The 27,188-nt window shown below is 37.4% G+C and overlaps 1 protein-coding gene and 1 pseudogene across 3 annotated transcripts in view; one reads left to right on the top strand and one right to left on the bottom strand.

Annotated features, from left to right (window-relative positions):
- Positions 1–27,188, top strand: part of RBBP8 (RB binding protein 8, endonuclease) — an 89,333-nt gene that overhangs the window by 55,751 nt on the left and 6,394 nt on the right. For 2 of the 3 annotated variants that reach the window (XM_088019429.1, XM_088019430.1), the window contains 9 exons: positions 1,309–1,413; positions 5,408–5,505; positions 7,129–7,238; positions 8,607–9,501; positions 9,584–9,707; positions 13,083–13,171; positions 14,613–14,730; positions 18,548–18,691; positions 23,661–23,730. In XM_088019429.1, coding sequence (XP_087875555.1) covers positions 1,309–1,413; positions 5,408–5,505; positions 7,129–7,238; positions 8,607–9,501; positions 9,584–9,707; positions 13,083–13,171; positions 14,613–14,730; positions 18,548–18,691; positions 23,661–23,730 — 1,753 coding nt within the window. The remainder of the gene's footprint in view (positions 1–1,308; positions 1,414–5,407; positions 5,506–7,128; positions 7,239–8,606; positions 9,502–9,583; positions 9,708–13,082; positions 13,172–14,612; positions 14,731–18,547; positions 18,692–23,660; positions 23,731–27,188) is intronic. The other variant, XM_088019431.1, reaches the window with a different exon arrangement.
- Positions 10,652–10,856, bottom strand: LOC114203547 (thymosin beta-10 pseudogene; annotated as a pseudogene).

Raw genomic sequence — 27,188 nt, 5'->3', positions numbered from 1 at the left:
GGAGGGAAGGAGTGTGCATATTTCTAGAGATAATTTAATAATATAAATAAACTGTTGACAGTAGCTATGCCTTTAAAATAATAAGTAGATCTTATTTTTTGATATTGGAAAATTAGCAGGTTTTTTTTTCCATTTTATATGAACTTGCATCACCCTCTAGTGGAAAACAAAAGAACTGTTACAAATCTTATATTTAATTAGGAACTAAAGTAAAATGTGAGCTCTTGAATCTAAAATGAACATTCTTTGGCCTTTTTAGTCTGCTATCTGACAGAATCACTACAGATAAGCCTCTACATATTGGATCATGTTTAAATGCATCTGTCAGAATACCTAAAAAAACAAATCACAGCAGTTTTCTTTATTAGGAAAGTCTTTTTTTATATCTTGTCTAAATGTTTCTGGTTTATTTCTTCATCATATGAGAATAACCTGTAACTGTTTTAAAACTTGTCTGTTTTAGTCTTGCTCTGATCATTTTTACTTGGAATCTAAAATTTTGGTTATAAAATATAAGATCGTTTTTGAGCCATGCAAATTATTTTAAAACTTATTTAAGGACTAGGGCGCCTGGGTGGCTCAGTTGGTTAAGCGACTGCCTTCGGCTCAGGTCATGATCCTGGAGTCCCGGGATCGAGTCCCACATCGGGCTTCCTGCTCAGCAGGGAGTCTGCTTCTCCCTCTGACCCTCTTCCCTCTCCTGCTTTCTATCTCTCGTTCTCTCTCTCTCTCAAATAAATAAAATCTTTAAAAAAAAAAAAAACTTATTTAAGGACTACTTGGTCTTCTTCCCTTTCTAACTACCCTTGCTTATTTTAGAGTTTATAGTGCATTATAATATTTTCTAGTTAAAATTAATAAAAGTCTGTTTCCCTTTACTTTGTCCTTCTTTTGGTTTTCTTTAAATTAAATCCTTAAACATTGGAATGGTTTCTAGTAAGCATGTTTTGGTATTTCCTTCCAGAAAATAAAAACTCTAAAAACAAAGATTGTTGAGATATATGATGCCATATTCATTTTAAATGAACCTACTGATTTGCAACAAATACACAAGGAAAAGATGTGTTAAAATATTAGAACTCTAGGGTACTTAGGTCAGAAGAAGCTTATCTAGTCTAGTCCTTTCCCACAGTCCTAACTTCCAGCTTTGTTTCTTAGTGAAACTAAAAGAATGAACTTTTAGAATATGAAGATTTTATCAGTAAAATAACACTTCTAATGCACTTAAAGACAAGTTTGGTTTATTACATATTTTGGTATTTTGTATCATAATTGTTTATTTATATTTAATCTCTTTTCTCCCTTTAGAACTGAGAAAAGTTCCAAAGTCTTCAAATCATCCACAACATAAACCTAATGAAAGTGAAATTCTAGTGGCTGACACTTGTGATCAGAGTCAATCCCCAGTGGCTAGTAAGCAACATACTGAGATTTACTTTATAAGTTTAAAATTTGTGGTTACTTGTGGGCAAGAGAGGCCAACAGTCTGAATTAAGCAGTATTTTCCATATGATTTTGTTTGTATTATTGGTAAATAGCAGTCTTTTTCATATTGGAAAGTCATGTTATCCTGTTATTCATAGTAATATCCCTATCCGTATTAATACACATTGCTAATAATTTTAAGTAAACAAGCTTTCCTGTGCTTTATTCATTCATCCAACAAATACTTGAGTGCCTACTATATACCAGGCACTGAACAAAACAAAGCCCTTAACCTCATAGAGCTTACAATCTAGTTGAGGGAGAAAGAAAATAAATACATATTAGGTAGAAGCAAGTATTCTAAAGAATAATGCTGAGTCCTGGGATTGAGTCCTGCATCGGGCTCCCTGCTCAGCTTCTCCCTCCACCCTTCCCCCCCTGCTCGTGATCTCTCTCTCACTCCCTTGCGCTCTCTCAAATAAATAAAATTTTTTAAAAAAAAGAGATACTAGAAAGCCTCACTTTAGAAAGTGACACTTGAGGAGAGATGTAGGGAAGCAAGGGAGTCATGTGGATATGGGGAAAGGGACACCCCAGGTAGAGAAGTCAGAGCACAAAGGCCTTGGGACCAGGGTGTTGTTTGGTTCTTTATGAGGAACATGAAGGAAGCCTCTGTGGCTAGGGCCGAGTGAGTGAAGGGGAGATTGGTTTGGGCAACTCTGTTCTTTAGAGCTGCTGTTTACCAAAAGGAAAGAGACTAGGAGCGTCAGGTTTACAGAGTGGGAGGTGGGGATAGGGGTGGTTAGAAATCAAAAGTTTGGTTTTGAGAATATTATGAGGTGCTACATAGACATTCAAATAAGATTTTGGGTGAATAATTGGATGTGAGTTTAGAAAGGTCTAAGATAGAGATATGAATGGAAATTGTTAGCATGTGGGTGGTATTAAAGCCAGAAAACTAGATGAGATTACCAAGCAAGTGAATGTAGATAGAGAAGAGAAGTTCAAGTACTTAGCTCTGGGGTGCTTCATTATATAAAATAGTCATTCTCAGCTATTTTTCTTACCCCCACCCTAGCCTTTGTAGACATTTTTTTCCCTAACCACTTTTCCATGGAATTTCACTACTACAGATATACCGTATGAGTATATGTATATAAGTGCTTTATCCATAAAAAGATTGTTTTGCCTTCGGAACCATTTTTCACCTCTTTTTTTTTTTTTTTTTAAAGGAAGGTGTTTTGTTTTGTTTTTTTAAGATTTTATTTATTTATTTGACAGAGACATAGCGAAAGAGGGAACACAAGCAGGGGGAGTGGGAGAGGGAGAAGCAGGCTTCCCGCGGAGCAGGGAGCCCGATGTGGGGCTTGATCCCAGAACCCTGGGATCATGACCTGAGCCGAAGGCAGACGCTTAACGACTGAGCCACCCAGGTGCCCCCATTTTTCACCTCCTTAAAAGTGATATTACAGCTGTCTAGGTGGTGGTTTAGAGGTTGTGAAAATGAGGAGGAACCAACAAAGTGAGCTGCCAGTGAGAGAAAAACTGAGATAGGGGCGCCTGGGTGGCTCAGTTGGTTAAGCGTCCAACTCTTGATTTCGGCTTAGGTTATGATCTTGGGGTCTTGGGATCGAGCCCCTCATTAGGCTCTGTGCTCAGCAAGGAATCTGCTTCTCTCCTTCTCCCTCTCCCTCTGTTCTCTGTTTTTGTCTCTCTTTCAAATAAATAAATACATCTTAAAAAAAAAAACTGAGATAAAGTAGTGTCCTTTAAGCCATGTGGGGAGAGGAGGGAGTGGTCAACTGTGGCAGACAGTGCTAATAGGTCAGGGAAGATGAAGACTGAAAATTCACCATTGGATTTGGTCACATGCAGATCATTGAGTGTCAAAACTTGTAACACGAATTGTTAAAAGTGTAATGGTATTCAGCTAGACTGTTGCACGTCAAGAGAAGCTGGCAGAGTAAGCAGAGAGAACACTTGTAAACAGGACCTTCAAGGTGTTTTATGGGAGAGGGGACGGGAGAATGGGAGAGTAGCTATAAAATGGGTCAAGTGAGGATGTTAAAAGATGGGATACTATAGCATATGCAGCATATTTTTTTTATTTATTTGAGAGAGAGTAAGCTGGGGAGTGGGGGAAGGAGCAGAGGGAGAGGGACAAGCAGACTCCACTCAGCGAGGGACCAGACACAGGGCTCGATCCCAGGACTCTGAGATCATGACCTGAGCTGAAACCAAGAGGCGGACGGTCAACAAACTGAGCCACCCAGGCGCCCCTGTGCAGCATATTTTTATGTTGGTGGAATGGTCAAGTACAGAGAGAGAAATGAGTAATTCTAAGGAAAGAGAGGGAACAGTTACTACATCCGTGAAAAGGTAAGAGGAGATGGTTGGTCAAGGTTAATCACATTCATTTAATGTGAGTACAAAACTTACTCTCTAAAAGCTAATAAGTCATTCATATTTGTGTGTGAGACAGGGAGTATGTGTCCATGTGTATAGACAGACTGTCTGGCAGAGGGTCCTGGGGACATAACACTGAGTGTGGCAGATCCTTATTTGTCTACACTCTGGAACCCTTTCTCGTCTGCTGCTGCCAGGACTTTGCTCCCTCAGTTGTCCTCCTTTCTTATATCTCCACCTTCTCTGCATGTTTGTTCTTTTCAATATATGCATATGTTACCTTCTATCTTTTAAAAATAACCCCTCTCCTTTTTTTTTTTTTTTTTAAAGATTTTATTTATTTGACAGAAGCACAGCAAGAGAGGGAACACAAGCAGGGGGAGTGGGAGAGGGAGAAGCAGGCTTCCCGTGGAGCAGGGAGCCCGATGCGGGGCTCGATCCCAGGACCCCGGGATCATGACCTGAGGCTGAAGGCAGCTGCTTAATGACTGAGCCACCCAGGTGCCCCAAAATAACCCCTCAATTGTCTCCATTCTTAGCTGCAGCTTCTGTTCAAAGCTGAAAAAGTGGTCTGTGTTCTGTATTATCTCCCAATCATTCCAGTTGAATCCAGTAGGGGAAGGATTGCACTCTTCACCTCTCCATACCCCAGGGAGAGAGAGAGAGCGAGAGATCCCTCACTGGCCTATCTGGGCTTATGTCCTACTATAGTTACATCTTTTGCATTTTGATTTCCAGCAATTCACGTATCTGAACCCTTACACATACTTAGAGTCCTTCCCTCTGTCCCTGGGCCAGGTGACCTGTCCAGATCCTCTTGTTCTCAAGGGGTCAGCTGAGGCATCACTGGCTATAGCTTTCCCTGATAACCCCAGGCAGATTTAGGAGTTCTTCCTCTCTGTTTAAATCACTCCTTATGTACCTTTAATGTTTATCACATTTTATTGCAATTCTCTTTTTTACCTTTCTGTTTCACCTGTATCACCCCTTAAACTCTTTGAGGACAAGAACTTTTTTTCTTTTCATCTAGTGCCTAGCACAATACCTAGAATTTAATATGTGCCCCATAAACACCTGTTGATTTGTTGAAACTCTGTACACATAAAACTTTGTAAAATACTTGAATGCAGGTAATTATGTATGTTTTAGCTTTAATCTTGAAAATTATGCAGTGCTGAAAATCTCTCCCACAAAGTATGTTTTCATGAAAGATATTATAAATATGGTTTTATATTCATGCCATATCTTAAACTACAAGAAATCCATCGCAATTATATATGATTTTTTAGGGTTTTTATTCAGTGGCAATAAGAAAAATAATCTGCCCATTGCATTCCGTTCATTTAGGAAAAATAGAAAATCTTAGCTGAAAAAATTTGGCAAATGTAAATGATAGATACCTGCAGTTTATTGCCATTTATGATAGATATTTTGGACTTTTTTGCACAGAATTTTAAAATTGTCCAGTACCATCGATAAAGTAGTTCTTTGAGCCTCTTTTTTTCCTTTTTTGTATTTTTCAATACATCTCATTTCTGCAATTACATAATTGTGGGGTTTTTTTTTTCTTATTTAGAAACACATGGAACAAGCAGTTGTCCTACTGATAAGTCATCTTTTAATTTAGCTACAGTTGTTGCTGAAACACTTGGATTTAGTGTTCAAGAAGAATCTGTAAGTAATTGTTTAGTTTGGTGATAATATGAATTAACTGGTGTCCTTTTAGGTCGGTTGTTAGAGAATTGAGCAAGAGAAGTTATTTTATCCAAGGATCAAGGGATAAAGGCCTAGAACAAAATTGATATGGTTAGAAGGGCCCATTTATATTATCTACCCCAGCATCCCAAAAACCTGAAGTCTTTAGAATTCTTCGTATTATAGGTTGTGGGTTGAATCAAAATTTAGGGAAGTGATGATGGCGTGGAGGGTTTGACCAACCCTTCCCTGCTTCCTGTATTCTCCCTACCCCTAGCTTGTTTTGTCTTACTGAAGACTTAAACTTTAAGGTTGGTGTCAGAATTTATTGGAATTTTTCAGTAGCCTTTAAACTGGGGTTTGTTTTGGAAAACAGGCTGAATTCTTGGGACTGCTGTAGATGTTTTAGTTTTTTTGTCCTTATATGTGCAATCTCATTCTTAGGGATTGGGTCAGAAATTGATCCCATGAATTTCTTTTCATTTTTTTAGTACTTCCTTACATCAGGCACATTCACTTTTTTTCCTTAAGTGATCCCTAAAAATAGAAAGCTTACTCTTCAATTTTGTTTTATTTTGATGCAACTTTAAAATAGTATTCCTTTGCTTTAGTCAGTAAATGTATATTTGCTCTTATAAAATTGTCTTACTGTTAAATTCTTAAAAATTGAATTGATTTTTCATGTTTGGATTTTGTTTTTGTTCTTTCTAGTTTTAAATCACTCTTCAAGTGGTAGTGGGTAGTTTTTAACCTTTGAACTTCAAATGTGTTTTAATGATTTCTAATTCCCTCCTACCCATAAACCTGACAAGTAAGTAGTTTATATATTAAATATATTAAGGGAGCTAATCTCTAAAGACGTGCTGCTCAAGGTGTGATCCATAGGCCAACAGCATCTGGGTCACCTTAAAGTTTTGTTGGAGAATCTCAGACCCCACTCCAGACCTACTGCAAGAGAACTTGTGTTTTCACAAGATCCCCGGTTGATTTGAATGCATCTTAAAGTTTGAGAAGCACTGCTCTCTTTTAAATTCATCTCCTATCAGCATAAATAACTATCTTTATTCCTTTTGCCTCATCTTAATATGTTTTGGAATTGGAGTTGATGGAGTTTTACATACCAGTAATAGAATGTACTTATGTAGAATAGTAAAATATTGAAGGCTTTCTCTCTTTAAACTTAGAAGTACTTCATATTTTTTTTTATCGTGGTGAAATGCACATAACATAAAATTAACCATTTTAAAGTCTACAGTTCATGGCATTTAATACATTTACAGTATTATGCAGCTACCACCTCTCTGGTTCCAAAGCATTCTCATCACCCCAAAATAAAACTGGTACCTGTTAAACATTCAATTCTCATTCCCTACTACCCACAGCCCCTGGCAACCACCAGTCTGCTTTTTATCCTTAAAGATCTACCTATTCTGGATAATTCATATAAATGGAATCCTACATTATGTGGCTTTTGAGTCTGGCTTCTTTCACTTAGTCTGTTTTAGGGTTCATCCACATCACAGCATATATCAACATTTCATTCCTCTTTAAGAATGAATAATCTTTCATTGTATCTATGTACTTTATATTTTACTATTGAAGGAATCTCAGGGTCCCATGAGCCCTCTTGGTGATGAATTCTATCAATGTCTAGAAGATCACAAGAAACAACCTTTTGAGGAATCTATAAGAAACAATGAAGACAATTTAAGGTAATTTGGGGCACTTTGGTAAAAAACTTAGACTATTGGTGAGATCTCATTTCAGTGAGTTCTGTATAATCAAACTGTTTCTGTCAGCATATAGTTTGTCATTCTGGTTGTATTTATTTATTTATTTATTTTTAAGCAGGCTCCATGCCCATCGTGGGGCGTAAACTCAGGACCCTGAGATCAAGAGTTATGTGTTCTACCAACTGAGCCAGCCAAGAACCTGTATTAATTTTTATTTTAAAAAATATTTTTCCCATGAGGTGCCTGGGTAGCGAAATCAGTTAAGCGTCCTACTCTTGATTTCAGCTCATATCATGATTTCAGGGTCATGAGATTGAGCCCCAAGTCAAGCTCCATGCTCAGAAGGGAGTCTGCTGGAGATTCTCTCTCTCTCTCAAATAAATAAATCTTTTAAAAATACATGTGTTCCCCACTTTATGATGAATTGAGGGCCTTTTGCATTATTATGGAGAGATATTATTTTTTAGGTTCTTTCTGTACTTCTATCAAGCATTATTTAAGAGTTTCCAGCCTTGTTCCTCTGCTTCTATAAAGACCCAGTCTCTGTTTGTTTTTCCAAAAACTAGATGTTATAAAATGCATCTATAAGCTTCGATGAATTTTCAATTGTGTTGCATCTCATTTACTAATTTCAGAACATCCACTAATAATAACCTATATTTATGTATTGTCTTGCTTTTTTTTAAAAGTGCTTTTAGTTTTAGATGCATATATCATATTTAATTTGTCATCAAAGTAATTCATTAAAGTAGGTTTTATTACTCCTATTTAGTCGACAAAAATGCAGCTCTACAGAGATTAAATGCCTTATTTAACACCACATAACTCTTAAGGACCAGAGCCGGAGCTCTTACCCATTCCACATCTTCAAACTTAAACCCAATACTCTAGTGTACTATCACAGCTGTCTGCTCTGCTACAGGCAGGCTGGCTCTTAAGTTACGTTCAATTCTGTAGTAGAAGGATTTTGTTTCTTGAAGTTACTTATGAAGAGATTTCATATTAACAAAAGAATTTGGGTCTCTAGTGGAATTTATTAAAATACGATTTTCTTATATTAGTGAAGTTGTTTAAATTACTTAGGAAAAATATTTATAGATAGGAATATCAAGGTATTGAGATAGATTACTGTATCATTTTTCCTCTGCTTTTTGTCAGCCAAATGAAGAAAAGCAGACACCTCTACCCTATTTCAAATGTTGGTTAATCATCTGAGTCTAATACATGGCTAAAACCCTTATTATTAATAATTCTATATTAGTGTAAGTTTTCTCATATGCTTGTCTTACAATTTTTACCCTATTTCTTCAGTAGGAAGAAAGTTTTACCAATCCTTATTTTTTTTAGATTTTCAGATTCTAAATCAAAGACTCCTTCTCAAGAAGAATTGACTACTCGGGTATCTTCTCCTGTATTTGGGGCTACCTCTAATGTGAAACGTAGTTTAGGTTTGAATACAAGTTTGTCCCCTTCTCTCTTAGAGACTGGGAAAAAACTTCTGAAAACAGCACCCTTCAACAACATTTCTACTTCTAGATCAGAGAAAACTAGATCAAAATCTGAAGATAGTGCCCTTTTCACACATCATAATTTTGGGTCTGAAGTGAACAAGATCATTAGCCATTCATCTTCAAATAAGCAGATGCTTATCAATAAAAATGTAAGTGAATCCAAAAATGAACAGGATGGTTTTGATCACATTAAAGATGCTGTCACTGATAAAGACAAACATGCGGTACCCCTGAAATCACTGGGAGGCAGAACATCCAAAAGAAAGAAAATTGAGGAAGAAACTGAAGATGAAGTTAGCTGCCCCCAAGCCTCTTTTGATAAAGAAAATGCCTTTCCTTTTTTACTGGATGGTCATTCTTCTGTGAATGGAGACTATGTGATGGATAAACCTCTAGATCTGTCTGATCGATTTTCGGCTATTCAGCGTCAAGAGAAAAGCCAAGGAAGTGAGACCTCTAAAATCAGATTTAGGCAAGTGACTCTCTTTGAGGCCTTGAAGCCCATTCCAAAGGGCTCTTCCTCAAGCCGCAAGGCCTTGAGCGGAAGCAGTGTGTTAACCAGAGATTCCCCAGAGGAGCCCTGTTTACAGGAGTGTATCCTCCAGTCCTTGGGTAAATCATCTCCAGATAATAAAACACCATTACAAATCAAGGAAGAAAATCCCATCTTTAAAATCCCTCTACGTCCACGTGAAAGTTTGGAGACCGAGAATCTTTTCGATGATATGAAGGTTTGTGTTAAATGTTCAAGTATTTTTATTAAAATGGTTGTTCATTATTTCATCTAGATGCTAATAATTCTTTCTGTTTAAGGGAACTGATTCTCATGAGCCAGTAAAAATAGCCAGGTCAGTCCGTGGAGCATGTGAACTTACATCCGTTCTTCAGTTAAATCCATGTAGAGTTGCTAAAACAAAGTCTGTACAAAACAGTCAAGGTATGTTTACTATAGGTAGTATTTCCACTCTTTTTTAATGATCTCGAGTGTTACACAATATACATTCTTTGAATATACTGAATTGTTTTAGGAAAAACATTTCTTCCTGCATATTTCTGTGCTTACGGGATGATTCTCACTGGTTTCATTTGCATGTGATTTTCTTGCTCTCATGCTTTTTGAAAAAATGAATTGAGGTCTTTAATACCTACTTTTTAGGTGATTTTGTGGATTTACCTATTTTATGTAATTTCTTATTTTCTTTACAAAAGCTTTACAAATTTTAAACTCTATGGAGTTTTAAAATACATAAAGTAAAATTTTCATCATCCAAACCTTGTTCCTCCCCCCACAGGTAGCCTGTCCTTTTTCTTTGCCTTTACGTGTATATGTATAAACATATGTGTATATACATTTATGTGGGTTTTTAACTTCTTGTTTGAAAACCTTTTTTACTCTTAATAGGTATGTTAATCTTTTCATAATTTTGCTGTGTTTAAATGAGTTTTTTTGGTTTTTTGGCCACCAAATATTTCTGTACTTCCTATGTAGTATTTTTTCTTTTATTCTTTATTGCAAAGTTTTTCCTTTATTCTGGGTTTATTTTCCTTTTCTTCCTGAAGCACATTCTTTAGTGTTCTTCTAGAAGGCAAGAGTTTCAGTCTCTGTATGAAAACACTTTCTTCACTCCCATTTCTGTTTTTTTTTTTCATGCCACGAGGTGTGTTTTATTTTCATTAAACATACAAATAATTTGCTATAATATCCCAGGGCAAACCAGAGAATTTGGCAGTCCGATTGGGGGGGGGTCCCCTCAGAGACCCGCAGGCCGGTGGCGTCGGCACAGAGTGCCCGGGTTCACAGTGCCGCTTGTCGCTCGTGTCTATCTTGCAGGTGGCTCTTCTTCGTCCACATCACGACTGGGGTCTCGAATCCTCGGGGGTGGGGAATCCTCTAGGTTCTTAGGAAATTTCACTGCGCTTCTCCTGCTCAATGGTCTCTTTGGTCGGCAGGGTGTTCTCCTGCGTCTCCGTTTTCTTCAGCTTGGCCTTATCGAAGCTGGCGATTTCCCCCATGTCCGGCTTGTCTGCCATTTTCTTAAAGCGATCCGTGGAGTTCCGCTCCGAGCCCGGCGCCTGGTGCTCCCACTCGCGTTGCTGCAGCAAGAGACCTCATTTCTGATTTTTTTTACATTTTTGGTTTTGGGTTTTTTTTTTTTTTCTCATGACTGCTCTAGGGATTATAAACCCTACTTAACCTTTCACAATTTACTTAAAGTTAATATTATGCCACTTCGTGTTCTTTGTGCTTTATGTAGTTGTCATGCATGTCCACATACATTGAAAACTCCTTCAAACAATGTTACAATTTTAACTTTTAAAACAATTTTTGAGGGGTGCCCGGGTGGCTCAGTCGTTAAGTGTCTGCCTTCGGCTCAGGTCACGATCCCAGCGTCCTGGGATCGAGCCCCACATCGGGCTCCCTGCTCGGCAGGGAGCCTGCTTCTCCCTCTCCCACTCCTCATGCTTGTGTTTCCTCTCTCGCTGTGTCTCTCTCTGTCAAATAAATAAATAAAATCTTAAAAAAAACACAATTTTTGATATAAAAATCACTCATTAAAGTGTACAAGTCAGTTGTTTTGTATACTCAGAGTTGTACAACCATTACTGTAGTCTGAGTTTAGAACGTTTTTATCGCCTCAAAAAGAATAGTACCCATTAAGTTAATATCCAAAATATGTGAAGAACTTACACAACTCAATACCAAAAACACAAATAATTCAATTTAAAAATGGGCAGAGGACCTGAACAGAAATTTTTTCAAAGAAGACATACGGATTGCCAACACACATGAAAAGATATTCCACATCACTAATCATCAGGGAAATAGAAATTAAATCCACAATGAGATGTCACTTTATACTTGTCAGAATGGCTAAAAGCAAAAACGCAAGAAATAACAAATTATGACAGATGTAGAGAAAAACAAAGCCTCATGCACCATTGGTGAGAATGCAAATTGGTACCGCTACTATGGAAAACGGTGTAGAGGTTCCTCAAAAAATTAAAAATAAAATTACCATATGATCCAATAATTCCACTACTGGGTGTTTACCCAAAGGAAATGAAAATACTAATTCAAAAAGATACATGGACCCCTATGTTTATAGCAGCATTATTTACAATAGCCAAGATATGAAAGCAACCCAAGTGTCCATAGATAAATGAATGGATTTAAAAAAGATGTGGTTATGTATATACAGTGGAATATTACTCAGCCATAAAAAAGAATGAAATCTTGCCATTTTGCAACAACGCAGATGGACCTAGAGGATATAATGCTGAGTGAAATAAGTCAGACAGAGAAAGACAGAAACCATATGATTTCACTTATATGTGGAATTTAAGAAACAAATAAACAGAAGAGGCAAAACCAAAGCAGACTCTTAAATACAGAGAACGAACTGATGGTTGCCAAAGGGGAGGTGGGGGGATAGGAATGAGTGAAATAGGTAAAGGGGATTAAGAGTACACTTTCTTGATTAGCACTGAGAAGTATATAGAAATGTTGAATCATTGTATATTTGAGACATATATAACACTGTATGTTAATTCTATTTGAAGAAAAAAAATTTTCTAAGTAAAGAACAATACCCATTAGCAATCATTCTGCATTCCTCTCCCCTCTTCCCCAATCCTAGGCAACCACTAACCTACCCTCTGTCTCTATAGATTTGCCTATTCTGTGTTTTCATATAAATGGAATCATACAATATATGATCTTTTGTGACTTCTTTTATTTTCACTTTTTTCACTATTATAAATAATGCTTGCTATGAACATTGATGTACAATTTTATGTAGATGTATGTTTTCATTTTTCTTGAGTTACATATAGTAGTAGAATTGTTGGACCATATGCTAACTCTCTTTAACCTTTTGAGGAACTGTGTGTTTTCCGAAGTGTCTGTCATTTCACATTCTCACCAGCAGCACGTGAGGTTCCCATCTCTCCACATTCTCACCAATACTTGTTGTTACCTGTCTTTTTGATTCTAGCCATCCTATTGGGTGTGAAGTGTTATCTCATTGTGGTTTTGATTCGCCTTTCCCTGATGGCTACTGCTATCTTATCATGTGCTTATTTGCCAATTCCCTTCTTTGAAGGACTGTCTATTCAGATTCTTTGCTCATTTTCAGTTGGGGTATTTGTCATCTTATTGAGTTGTGAGAGTTCTTTATGTGTCCTAGATACAACCCTGTTAGCAGATAATGATTTGCAAATCTTTTTTCACATTCTGTGGATCCCATTACGTTTTAAAGTAGTAAGAATGTTTAAAATCCATTTTAATTGTATTTTTTTCTCCTTACTGAAGATGTATCCTTTGAAAATATCCAGTGGAGCATAGATCCAGGAGCAGACCTTTCTCAATATAAAATGGATATTACTCTAATAGATACAAAGGTAAGTTAGAAAGTAAAACCAAGGCCCATGTGGTTATTCTAGTAAGTTGTTAGTCACCCTCCTCCCCTAACTCATTCTGTGACCTTAAGATAATCACATACCTCTTAAAACCTGATTTATTTATTCAGAAAAGTAAGAAATAAAAATGCTAATTTTTCTAACTTTATGGTATTTTTGAAAGGGTAATAATACCTTCTGACTTTAAAAGCCTTAGCTGGGACACCTGAGGGGGCTCAGTCAGTTAAGCGTCTGACTCTTGATTTCAGCTCAGGTCATGATCTCGGGGTCATGAGATCAAGCCCCACGTTGGGCTCTGCACTGGGTGTGGAGCCTACTTAAGACTCTCTCTCTCCCTTTCCCCCTGCCCCTCCTCTTTCTTTCCCTCTCTAAAGAAAAAATTTTTAAAAAGACCTTTGCTGGAAAATATTATTATGGCTTTAAAATAATGAAAAATGCTAGTTACATATTCTAATAATTCTATATATATTTCTTAAAGATTTTATTTATTTGAGAGAGAGCAAGCACGAGTGGGGGGAGGGGCAGAGGGACAAGTAGACTTCTCACTGAGCAGGGAGCTTGACACAGGGCTGGATCCCAGGACTCTGGTACCATAACCTGAGCTGAAGGCAGACACTTAATTGACTGAGCCACGCACGTGCCCCTTAATAATTTTATATTTTATCAAAATAATTCATATGCCTTGATTAGCTTTAAAAATAATGTTACTATCAAGAAAAAAATTCATTTTCCTAGTTGGCTATTTTTTAAATACTGTATATTTCTTTAAAAATTAAAATTCTGGGGTGCCTGGGTGACTCAGTCAGTTAAATGTCCAACTCTAGATTTTGGCTCTGGTCATGATCTCAGGGTCGTGAGATTGAGCCCTGCATCCAGTGTGGAGCCTGCTTAAGATTCTCTGTCTCCCTCTCCCTCTGCCCCTCCCTACCTCTTAAAAAAAATAGTAAAATTAAAATTCCTAGTGGAAATAACTCTTTTGGCTTGTATTTAGGTTCTACATAGTTTGAGAAGTTCTCTTTCACTTGGGAGCATATTAATGAAGTATTTAACTTGCTACAGTATGAAATTTGTTGTGTGTACACTGACATTCATTACTGTGAGACCAACTGGAAAAGAAAGGGAGGAGAAGCCCAGGGAGTTCAGTAGTGCACAATTCTCCCTTCCTTGGCAGCAGTCTTTCTTTTCATGGGCTTGAGAGAGGATGCTTGTATATTGAAGCTAAAATGTTTTACAGGCAATAAAACCTAAATCTATATATTCCTAAGGTAAAAATAAATATAACTTCATGCTCCTGAAATGTATACTTAAAATATGGTAAAAATGATAAATTTCATGCTATGTATATTTTACCAGAATTTTTAAAAAGTAATATATAAGACCATGTGGGATAATTGTTAAATTTTTTGAATTTTTAAATATTTAGGATGGCAGTCAGTCAAGATTAGCAGGAGGAGAGACAGTGGACATGGACTGCACATTGGTTAGTGAAACTGTGCTTTTAAAAATGAAGAAGCAGGAGCAGAAGGGAGAAAAAAGCCCAAGTAAGATTTGATTTCTTTTTTTATTTAATAAAAATGTGGAAGGAAGTTTATAGTTGTACCATTGCATTGATGACCACAAGTTACCTCTTCACCATAAACCAGGTTTTTTTTCTTCTGATAAATAGATTTCTCTCAGTAAAGCTCAGTTTCAGTATTTCAAGGGCAAAAAATCCTTAGCCAAAATCTTTTTTGTTTTCCAGGAAGAATTCAAATTGTTTCCAGGATTCAGCAAACCACAGCCAGCTGCCAGTTTTATAAGTAAAGGTTTATTAGAACACAGCTTCACTTATTTGTTTATGTGTTGCCAATGGCTGCTTGCATGGTACCACAGCAGAGCTGAGTAGTAGCTGCAGACCTTATTGGGCCCACAGGCCAAAAATATTTCCTGACTGACCCTTTAAGAAAAAATTTGCTGATCCCTGGTGTTATCCCTAGATAATTTTTTGTAGAAGGGAATCTTGAGAGTCCTGTCTTAGAAATAGGAATTTGCAAAGCAATTTGATAAGGTGAGAAGGGGAGAGTCTGCTGAGAAGTATTTGTATAGGCTTGTAAATTAGCAGTAAACTAAGAATAATAGTATATATGCTGAGTTACCCTGCCATATTCTGCTTCTACAGAAAAGGGGATTTGGCCTTTTGTAATAACAGACTATTAATTCTTCATCTAAAGTCTTGATTTTCCAAAAGAGGCAGGAACAGTGGAAGGATTTTGGTTGGCACCACCTTAGCAACATCCCTAACTACAGAGGCATATGTCATGAGATCAACTAGGCCAGGAATAGTGTCACTTACACTCTTATGCTAAGGGTTAGGACCTGCCCCAGAGGATGCAGGGCCAAAAGCAAGGACATTTTCCAGTGATCATCTGTTAGAAACTGAAGACAGTCTATATGTACATTCCCTATCTTGTTCTGAATATTCTGTAATCTTCCTTCCCCGGGGCTGAAGCCAATCTTGTCCCCACTTCTTTTGAAACACTTTTATCTCAGGATGCCTGGTGGCTCAGTCAGTTAAGCATCTGACTCTTGGTTTCAGCTCAGGTCATGATCCTTAGGGTCGTGGAATTGAGCCCCACATGGGGCTTCCCTCCTCAGCGAGTACCCTTCTTCCCCTCTCTCTCTCCCTCTGCCCCTCTCCCCGCTTGTGCACTCTCTCTCTGACTCTCTCTCCCTCTCTCAAATAAATCTTATAAAAAAGAAAAAAAGAAACACTATCTCTTGCTGCCCTAACTGCAGTAAGTGAGGAAAAATTGTAGTAGTCTTTGCCTTAATTCTTTGTTCTTTAGGAATGAGTAACCATACAGTCAAGTAGCTGGCTGCCTACGTTGAAAGGCCTACCTATTAAAAGAAAAAACTTTAACAGTGATTTATTGTCCTTTTATAGCGAATGACACTTAAGTAACTTTCTTCTTAAGAAGGTACTTTGCTTTTAAGATTATTTTGTCTGGTACCAGCTCCCGATAATGTTTTCCTTATTTCTGTTTAAAAAAAGAAAAGGTAAAACTAAAGTATGACTACTTTGGCTTCAAATTTATCTAGTTAATTCAAAGAATATGATGGTTTCCCAAATATGTTTGAAGCAAGTATCATTTGAAAGTGAGGTTAGAATTTGAACTAATGAGTGGAGACAGTTTTGGCTACATAAGATATTGTGAGTACTATTGCTATTATAATAAACCACTCCGATAACTTAAAGGATTAAGACAACAGTCATTTTCTTATCTTTCACAGTTTCTATGGTTCAGGAAGAGTTTGGCTGGATGGTTCTGTCCCAGGGTCTCTTATGCAGTTGTAGGCAAATGGTAGCTAGAGCTGGAACAGCAGAGGGGTAGACAAGCTGACGGTGGCTTGGCATCTCTCTTCATTTAATTTCAGGGCTTCTCCATATGGCCTTTCCACGTGGGGCAGTTTGAGCTTCCTCATCACATGGAGACTAGGGTCCCAGAGTCAGCATCCCAAAAATAACAATGCAGAAGTGCATGGTATTTTTATGATCTGGCCTCAGAAGTTGTATAGTGTCACGAAGACCTACCCAAGTTCAAAGCAAGCAAGCAGCCCTTCCCACTCAGTGGAGGAGTGTAAGACCAGCACCTAGGATAGGAGATATTTTTAAAGCCATATGTGGAAAAAGATAGTCCCGTGCATTTTACCCATAAGGTAGATCTTTTTAATACTTAGAATTGGTTAAAAATGAATCATACCAGTAAAATACCCCAATGACTGCTAATATTTCAGTTTAAAAATATGTTTTATATTTCTACTGTGTATTAGACTTCCCAGATGCTGTGATAGAAAGATTAATAAGGATATAGTCTCTGTTGTCAAGTATTTCAGTCAGAAGTCAGACCCAAAAAAAATAAATTAGTGGGCACATGGGTGGCTCAGTTGGTTAAGCATCTGACTCTTAATTTAGGCTCAGGTCATGATCTCAGGATTGAGCCCTGCATCGGGCTCCATGCTGGGTGTGAAGTCTCCTTAAGATTCTCTCTCTCCCTCTCCTTCCTACCCCTCCCTCCCTGCTCACACCCTCTCTCTCTCAAAAAAAAAAAAAAAAAAAAAATTTTTTTTTAATTAAAAAGAAAAACAAACTAGTGATTTAACATTGTGAATTATTAACAGCATATACAGAATACTTTGGGAATACCTACCTAACACACTGCCTAGCACATAGAAATTATATATTATTTACAAATTTGATCTTCAGTGTGAAAAGAAATAATGTTTAATCATTCAGTAAATATTGAGCTTCAATTCTATAGGGAAGTGTTTCAGGAACTGGAAATAATGAGTAAACAGAACAAAAGTACCTACTTCGTGGAACTTACCTTCTAATTTAAGGGGAGAAATAATCAAATATGTGGTATAATAGATGATGCTAAGTTCTGGAGAAAGATAAAATAGGGTAAGGGTGCTAGAACACCATGGATTGAGGGAGGTGGTGGTTATTTTATAGAGAGGAATCTGAGCAGGCTTCTGCTCTATCATGTGTGTTAGCCAACTGGGTCTATTTCTGTTTTGTAGTAAACTGCCATTTTTCAAAATGTGATTATATAGTGGGAACTGTAGTTAGTACTCTGAGGATGAATTTAGCACTTAACATATCAAATGAGGAATTGAATTCATTATTTCTAGCAATACTCAACTACCAAGTGTTATTGATAATGTAAGAAAACACTTCTTTTGCTACCACATTAGAAATAAGCAGATGAGGGCGCCTGGGTGGCTCAGTTGGTTAAGCGACTGCCTTCGGCTCAGGTCATGATCCTGGAGTCCCGGGATCAAGTCCCGCATCAGGCTCACCGCTCGGCGGGGAGTCTGCTTCTCCCTCTGACCCGCCCCCCTCTCATGTGCTCTCTCTCTCTCTCTCTCATTCTCGCTCTCTCAGATAAATAATAAAATCTTAAAAAAATAAAAAAAAGAAATAAGCAGATGAGCAAGTTCTATAGATTTTAATGTCAGTTATTTATACACATTTTATTTAAACCTAATATTTTTCATCATTATGATGCATTTTCCTCACAGTTTTTTGGTAGGACTCGTTTTAGTGTAGTATGAATTATACATGAGCTAATAGGGAGAAAAAGATTTTTATGTATGTAATGAAAACAACAAACATTCTCTTCACATGAATAAAGGACATTTAAAGCCCTAACATAAAGTCTTTGTAAATATAGTAACTATCTAGACTTGGGGGTTTACTGTTGCCCCATGTACATCCTAGGCAAGTGTATTTTGTGGCAGTTACTACAAGTTTCACATTGGTCTATGTAGAAAGCAAAAAGCTTGCTTGTTGCCCTAAGCCAGTGCTCTTTTACATAGATGGAGAAAGAAAAATGAATGATAGCTTGGAAGATATGTTTGATCGGACAACACATGAAGAGTATGAATCCTGTTTGGCAGACAGCTTACCCCAGGTGGCAGATGAAGAAGAGGGATTGTCAACTACCACAAAGAAACCAAACAGTAAGGCTATTTTCTTTCTAATTATGGCTTCTTGGTTACACTTAGTTCAGTAAATTAAGTCAACGAGCTAGTTAATGGAGACTTGATGGGGTATATATTAATAATTAAAATTTCATATTTCTTGTATAAATTTCTTTTAGTTAGATAATTTCAGACCAACAAAAGAGTTACGAAAAAATAGCTCAGAGGAAAGAAAATAGTTCAGAGGATTCCCTGTACTTTTCATTCAGCTTCCCCTTATATTAATATGACCATAAAATAGTCATAAAAACTAAGAAATTAATCTTGATTGAATACTACCGATTTCTTTATAACTTGTGCATAAAGTTCATAAAAAAGTTTTGAGAACATTCTTTGTTAAGTAATAATCATTGTAATAGAGTTGGAAGGAGAAAGTTTTACAGAAAATTCAGACTAATTTTCTGTTTGAATGCTTTATCTTCCCAGACAAAATAATGTAACTATATGTATCCGTCTTTTTAAAATTCTTTTTTTTTAAAGATTTTATTTATTTATTTGACAGAGACACAGCAAGAGAGGGAACACAAGCAGAGGGGGTGGGAGAGGGAGAAGCAGGCTTCCTGCAGAGCAGGGAGCCTGATGCGGGGCTCGATCCCAGGACCCTGGGACCATGACCTGAGCTGAAGGCAGACGCCTAACGACTGAGCCACCCAGGTGCCCAGTCTTTTTAAAATTCTTATCAGGGTCCCTGGGTGGCTCAGTCAGTTAAGTGTGCCTTTGGCTTGGGTCATGATCCTGGGGTCCTGGGAGGGACCTCAGGATCCTCAGCAGGGAGCCTGTTTCTCCCTCTCCCTCTGCCTCTGTTCCCGACTCAGTTCTCTCTTGCTCTGTCTCTCAAAAAAATAAATAAAATCTTTTTTAAAAATTTTTTAAAAATAATAAAATTCTTTTCATTAGAAGCAGGGTTTATAGGGCAAGGTAGCATTCAAAAGAAGAATACTCTAAGTGAAATTCTTAACTAGATAATCTGAATTGAAAGTTAAAATTTTTGCAAAATGTCTCATTTTCTTTTTGTGAGTAAAAAAGGAATTTTTAGTCTAGTGAAAGGGTTATATATGAACACACCTTCTGCTTTGGAATAGTCTGTCTTGATTATGTTTTCCTCGTGCTTCCATTAGGTTTTAAAAAAATACAGCCCTGGGGCGCCTGGGTGGCTCAGTCATTAAGTGTCTGCCTTCGGCTCAGGTCATGATCCCAGGGTCCTGGGATCCAGCCCCACGTCGGGCTCCCTGCTCCGCGGGAAGCCTGCTTCTCCCTCTCCCACTCCCCCTGTTTGTGTTCCCTCTCTCGCTGTGTCTCTCTCTGTCAAATAAATAAATAAAATTTTTAAAATAAAGACATACATACATATATACATACAGCCCTTATGAGCTCAAAGTGAATGAGACCCTAACCACAGGTACAGAACAGCAGGCTTTTGCTTGCTCAGTCCATAGCAAAAACTTGATCCAAGCCAACTTTTGTGATAAAAATTTACAACTGTTCAGTTCACTTTTTTCATCCAAGAAGAGCCTTTTGCTAATTGTTTTCACTTAAAAAGGCCAGAGGGATATTCTTTTACAAGATATAATCATTAATTTCTATCTTTTTTTTTTTTTTAAGTTACATCTCACACTGACCATCTCAAAATTTCTTCTCACTTCTCTTGTGGCAGTGCTGCACTGTTTGATCTCTGGAAACTTCTGCTTCCTAGAGTATCCCAAGACTGTTTTCTTCCTCACATATATTTTTCTCTCATGCTTCTATTAACTACCTCTGTGTCTCTAGTTTGTCTTCTCTGATGAATCCCAGTCCTGCATTTTCTTTCAGGAAATGTAATGTAAATGCAAATGCTACTTTTGTGTCTCTTCAACAACTTAAACTTAACATATCCAAACCAGGTTCCATTTATTTCTTACCAAATATTTCTTACCAAACCTTTCAGGCTTTTTCATTTTTCCCAGTCACCTAGCATATAGTTTATGATTTTATTGTCCATTTATTTCATGTTCTTGACCCTCATATCACAAAGTTCTACCTAGTCTTTTAGGAAAGAACAAATTTCAGGGAGGATATCAAAAGCTTGGTTCTAGACATGTTACTACTTACTAGACATTCAATGGAAATGTTAGTAGGTAATTGATATGTGTCGAGTTTGGACAAAACAACCAGAATAAAGAAATGATTTCGGGGGCAGGAGGTCAACAGCAAGTAGATAATAGTACTTAAGGCCCTGAAACTGAGTGAGATCACCAAAGTATAGAAAAGAGAAGCATTTCAAGTTCTGACCTCTGGGGTATGGCAACTTTGAAAGGTTGGAGAAAGAAAGAGGAATCAGCAAAGGAAATTGAGAAGGAGGTGGAGCCAGTGAAGTAGGAGGGAAACAAGAGTATGTGCTGCTTGTGGACACCAAGTGAAATGTTTCTATATATTCATTACTCCTAGCCTTGTCCTCTCTCTTCTGAACCCCAAACTATTCAAATCAGAAATCTTTATTTTCTACCCAAATTTGATCCCCCCCACCCTCCACCACCTTTCCTGGTCTCATTAAACCTCAGTAACTATCCTCCCAGTTACTAAAGATAGAAATGTGGGAGTCATATTTGACTTCTTCTTTTACCTCTTCATGCCCAGTCTGATACCCTGGCAATACCATCTCCAAAATATGTTTCATGTCACTTCTCTCCATCCCTGTAGCCACTGTCCTAGTCTAAACCACTCTCCTCGCCACCTGTTCTACTACAGGCCTCCTGACTGGTCTTTTATGACAGTTGTTTCTCTCCAGTCTATTCTCTACAGAGACTCCAAACTCATTTATTTTAAATGTAAACTAGATTGTATTATTTTCTTATTTAAAAACCCTCAGTGAGGGACGCCTGGGTGGCTCAGTCATTAAAGCGTCTGCCTTCAGCTCAGGTCACGATCCCAGGGTCCAGGGATCGAGCCCCACATCAGGCTCCCTGCTCGATGGGAAGCCTGCTTCTCCCTCTCCCACTCCCCCTGCTTGTGTTCCCTCTCTCACTGTCTCTCTCTCTGTCAAATAAATAAACAAAATCTAAAAAAAATAAAAACCCTCAATGAAAAGATATTTGGCCAGTAAGCACATGTAAATATGCTCAACATTATTGGACAGGAGGGCCTGAGATACTACTTCACACCCACTGAAATGGTTAAGAAGATTGGTAATAATCTGACATTAGCAAGAGTAAAGAGCAACTGGAACTCTCATACTCTGCTGGTTAGGTATCTAAAATTGTGCTGTGGAAAAGAGTTCAGCAAGGTTTTTTTAACAGCTTTATTGAGGTTTGTCAGGTTTTTATGAAGTTATGTATACACACAGCATAGTACCCAGCAATTCCACTCCTAGGTATATAAACAAGAAAAATGAAAACACTTTCACAAAGCATTGTGTTCAAGAATGTTCATAGCAGTGCTATGTGCAGTAGCTCAAAACTAGAAATAACCCATATGTCCATCAACAGGTGACTAAATATGAATTGTGGTAAACTCATTTAATGGAATACTACTTGTCAACAAAAAGGAGGGTACTCGATTCAACAATGAATCTCCAAAACCTACTGAGCTAGAAAGATCCAAAAGATGGAAAAGAGTACATATTATGTAATTCCATTAATACAGAGTTCTAAAACAGGCGTAACTAAGCTGTGGTGGCAGAAATCATCCCTCCGTAGGGGGAGGGAAGAGACATCAGAGAACATTCATCTGTTTGAGAAGCAGAAGAATAGGAGGAAACTTCTAGGGGTGATGCAAGTTCTCTCTCTTGATTTGGATGGTAGTTACACTGGAGTAAACATTTGTCAAAATTAATCCTAGTATACTTAAAATCAGTGTGTTTTCTGTATAAATTATCCCTCAGTAAGTAGATTCTTCTCAAAAGTCTTCAGTGGTTTGCCTTTGCATTCAAACTCCTTTCAGCCTCTAGGGCCCATCATGATCTGGTGCTTGCCCACATCTCCGATCTCATCTTTCCTAACACCTTTCTTCACTCAATCTCAACCACACTGGCCTTCTCTTAGTTCTTATAACATACCAAACTTTTTCCCATCTCAGGACCTTTACCTAGAACATTCTCCACTCCTGCTTCTTGTGGCTGACTTCTTTTTATTCATCAGTTACCACCTTCCATGTCCTTCCTCAGAAAAGCCTTAGCTGTCGACTTGCTTAATGTCTTTTTCCCTCACTGTGGTATAGACTCCATGAGGACAGGAGACCTGGTTTCTCTTGTCGGACATTGCATGTCCCCAGAACTTAGCACCATGCATGATAAATTTTGATTATTTGAATACACAATAGCAGTTGGCTGTTTGCTGTTTGGGTCTAGACAACTTGGGATTCGGGTCCATGAGCTCTCGTTCTTATTTTGTCACCAATTTTCTGATAAAATTCTTTAACCTCTATTTCGTAGTTAATCTACCTCAAAGACACATTATAAAAATCAGTGGGACTGGGGCTCCTGGCTGGCTCAGTCAGTGGAGCATGTGACTCTTGATCTCAGGGTCGTGAGTTTAAGCCCTACATTGGGTGTAGAGCTTACTAAAAAAAAAAAAAAAAAAAATCAGCAGGTCTAATAAGTGAAACATATTAGAAGCTGTCTTGTTTGGTGCCAAATGGTAATGGGCATCAGAATAATTCTTTTGAAGTCTAAAATAACTTTATATATAATCTACACATATGTACATACACTTTGTATATATAGTTTTTAAATCTAAAATAGTTTTATAGGTAAGATTTTTATCTCTAGTAATTCTGAGGTAAACAAGATAATCAGCACCCTCCTCATTATGCAGATGAAAAGAGAAAATTAGTTACAGAAAATTTAAACGAGTTGTCCAAGAGCCTGAAGTATGAAATCCAATAAGAATGAAGTTTTGATATAGGTCATTCTTGTTCCAAAAAAGCTATTTCTCAATTTTGCATTCAGTTTGTGGTATGTGTGTTTTGTTTACAGTTCCTGGTGATAAACAAGATAAAGTCAAACAGAAAGCATTTGTGGAGCCGTATTTTAAAGATGATGAAAAGTAAGTTGGTCTTGATTAATACCAGTGATGTGATTGGAAGTACAGCAGAGCTATCTTTGTCAGAATACCTCTGAACTGTTAAATTGCTACTTTGGTTAAAGTCAAGTTCGTATCATTTACCTTATGTTCTTAACCAAAAAGAGGGACTCAAGCATAAAAAGGACAAATACTACAAATAAGGAAATTTATATTACCACTACTTTTTTTGACAGTGGTAATAGTTATTTTCTCTCTTTTTTATAACAAATGTTTTTATTCCTGTTCTGTTTTATTAGGGACTTTATTTGAACTTCAGGAATTTGTTATATACTGTAACTGTTACATAGTATAAGACTTTAGGTGGCAAGCCTTAGGTTGTGCTTGAGAATTACCGCATGAGGATTTTTAAACCTTAAAAGAAAAACTGAGCATCTTGATTTTGAACCATAATGCTGCTTTGTGCCTTTTATTCAAAGATGGCAAATTTTTTTTTTTAAGATTTTATTTATTTGAGAGAGAGAGAGAGAGAGAGAGAGAGCACAAGCAGGGGGAGGGGCAGAGGAAGAGGGAGAAGCAGCTTCCCTGTTGAGCGGGAACCCAACATGGGGCTCAATCCCAGGACCCTGAGATTATGACCTGAGCTGAAGTCGGATGCTTAACTGACTGAGCTGCCCAGGCTTCCCCAAAGATGGCAAATTCTATAACTTTTAATCATGTACTATTCATTCTAGAAGTGAATTTAATCATAGTAATTCAATTCAAAAATTTTTTTTGTTTTTTTTCTTCAAGTTTTACAATGTTAGCAAATTGAGTCACTCAATAAGCAAAGTTTATTTTATACTTATTTCTGTTGAGAATTTTAGGGATCTGACAGGCCAAGACGAATTTTTATTGATGCTGTAAGACTATTAGACAAGAGCTGTTGTTTTGTTGCTAAATGCTTAATTCTTTTCCTTTATTTACCAGTTCTCCAAAGAAATAGTACTCTAGCATCCCAAATGTGACTGGGGAGTTTTTATTTGTGGTGTCATTACGAACTCATGGATTTAAATGTTTCATGTGTTTTAGTCAAACCACCAGGGTTGCTCATTGCCATAGTTATTATTTCTAGATCTTTTAGGTGGACAGAGTTAGGAATAAGGTTTTTGTTTTGTTTTTTAAGATAACTACACTTTTTCATATTGATAGCTCCAATTCAAGTTCAGAACTACAGGATTTTGGGGGCACCTGGGTGGCTCAGTCATTAAGCATCTGCCTTCGACTCAGGTCATGATCCCAGGGTCCTGGGATCGAGCCCCACATCGGGCTCCCTGCTCAGCGGGAGGCCTGCTTCTCCCTCTCCCACTCCCTCTGCTTGTGTTCCCTCTCTCGCCGTGTTTCTCTCTGTCAAATAAATAAATAAAATCTTTAAAAAAAAAAAAACTACAGGATTTTTACATAACAACCTCTTCTGTCTCATATCTGTACCTACTTTCCCCCTACTGAGAATCCCACTTCTCAGTGCTACCCACATAATTTCTCATTTAACTTTATTCTTTAATATTTAGAGCAGTCTCAGAATAATATAAATTATCACCAATAATATGATTTATGAAAATGGTTTAAGATGTCTTTGTGGGCTTTTTGTTCTTAAGATATATTCTATTAGAACAACCATGTTATCTGCATCTTTTTTTTTTTAAGATTCTATTTATTTATTTATTTTTTTTAAAGATTTTATTTATTTGACAGAGACACAGCAAGAGAGGGAACACAAGCAGGGTTGGGGGAGAGAGAGGGAGAGCAGACTCCCGCTGAGCAGGGAGCCCGATGCGGGGCTCAATCCCAGGACCCTGGGCTCATGACCTGAGCTGAAGGCAGACGCTTAACAACTGAGCCACCCAAGTGCCCCTGCATCTTTTCATAAAATAAAAATTCTAAAAATGAAAAGAAAAGGTGTATCTATTTATAATAATAAATGTACAGTCCAGTCACTGTGCTTTAAAACCATCTGGGATAATTATTTTTGGGGCAGGTATGCCACTGACTCAGTCCCTAGGTTTGTTTTATTTTGCTTTTGAATTTTGTAGTTGTTTTTTATCTTTAATTTTTTTTTAATTATGTAAAATATGTACATGGTATCAGAGGCTACAAAACAAGGTATATTCAGATATGTCTAGTTTCCATCATTGTCCCCTTTACCCTATTAGCTCCCTCCCCCTAAAGGTAACCATTTAAAAACCATTAAAAAATACGGTTTTCAATCAATTTTAAAAAATAAAAGCTGATATCTGTACAGAAATATATTGTCATTCTCTCTCCCCTTAAACAAATGGTAGAATGCTATATATATAGTTTTCTCTGTTTTGCTTTTGCTTTTCTCATTTAAGTATGTATCCTGGAACATCACTCGTAATAGCATATAGTGGTATTCCGCATTTCCCTTTTTAGTTGTATAGTACTTTATTGTTTGTACCGTAGTTTATTCCTTAGTAATGAGTATTTGGGATGTTCACGGTTATACTACACAGAATGCTGCAGTGAATAACGTTGTACATTTTCTTTTCATATTGTTGTGTATCTTTGGGATAGATTCCTTGAAGTAGGCTTGTGGAGTGAGAACTGTCATTTCAAATGTTTCATATTGAAAGTTCACTAACTTTTTAAGAGTGTGAGTAGTTTTATTTATTCTGAAACCATTAGATAGCTGGAGACACAAGAGGTGGGTATAAGACATGAGGACAGTAAAAGTCTTAAGATTAGCGTTGTTCCTTTCCCCACAGACAATACTAGCAAACCCTGGGAAGATGGGTTGTGTTGTATGAGGGACAAGAAGCTTAGTCATCTCTCAGGCGATGCTTTAAGGTCTAGTACAGATGCCAGTCTGCTAGGAAATTCCCTGCAGCATTAGAACAATAGTAGCAGAATAAATAATACTCGAGAGGATACAGCCAAAATGTATTCTGTATAAACTTTTAAGAGTCCATAAACCATTTGAAAGAAAGCAATTTTTATCTGTCCTTTTAACTTACAGATTGCTCTAAAGTTGAGAGTTTTTGGGCTTAAGCTCCCACAAGACCTATAACCTCATATACTTTGACATAGAGCAATTAAAGCTTCCTTTTGAGAGAAAGTGCTTGCCAACTAGAGGGGCATGTGATCAGAATTCCTCAGAGTAGTAGATATGTTACCAAGTAGTTTTACAAATCAGTTTTTGTGAGTCAGGCTCTTGAAGCTCTCTGGGGATGTTTCTATTATAAACAAATATGTAGGGCACCTGGGTGGCTCAGTTGGTTAAGCGACTGCCTTCAGCTCAGGTCATGATCCTGGAGTCCCTGGATCGAGTCCCGCATCGGGCTCCCTGCTTGGCCGGGAGTCTGCTTCGCCCTCTGACCCTCCCCCCTCTCATGTGCGCGCTCTCTCTCTCTCTCTCTCTCTCAAATTAAAAAAAAAAAAAAAATCCATATAAACAAATATGTATACCATCACTTAAGTCTTCA

This window comes from Eumetopias jubatus, unplaced genomic scaffold (genome assembly GCF_037043125.1).
Source record: "Eumetopias jubatus isolate StellerSeaLion01/CBP00866 unplaced genomic scaffold, mEumJub1_p1.0 scaffold_16, whole genome shotgun sequence".
Classification (NCBI taxonomy): Eukaryota; Metazoa; Chordata; class Mammalia; order Carnivora; family Otariidae; genus Eumetopias; species Eumetopias jubatus.
Note: the sequence above shows the minus strand (reverse complement) of the source record. Positions and strands in the feature narration are given on the sequence as shown.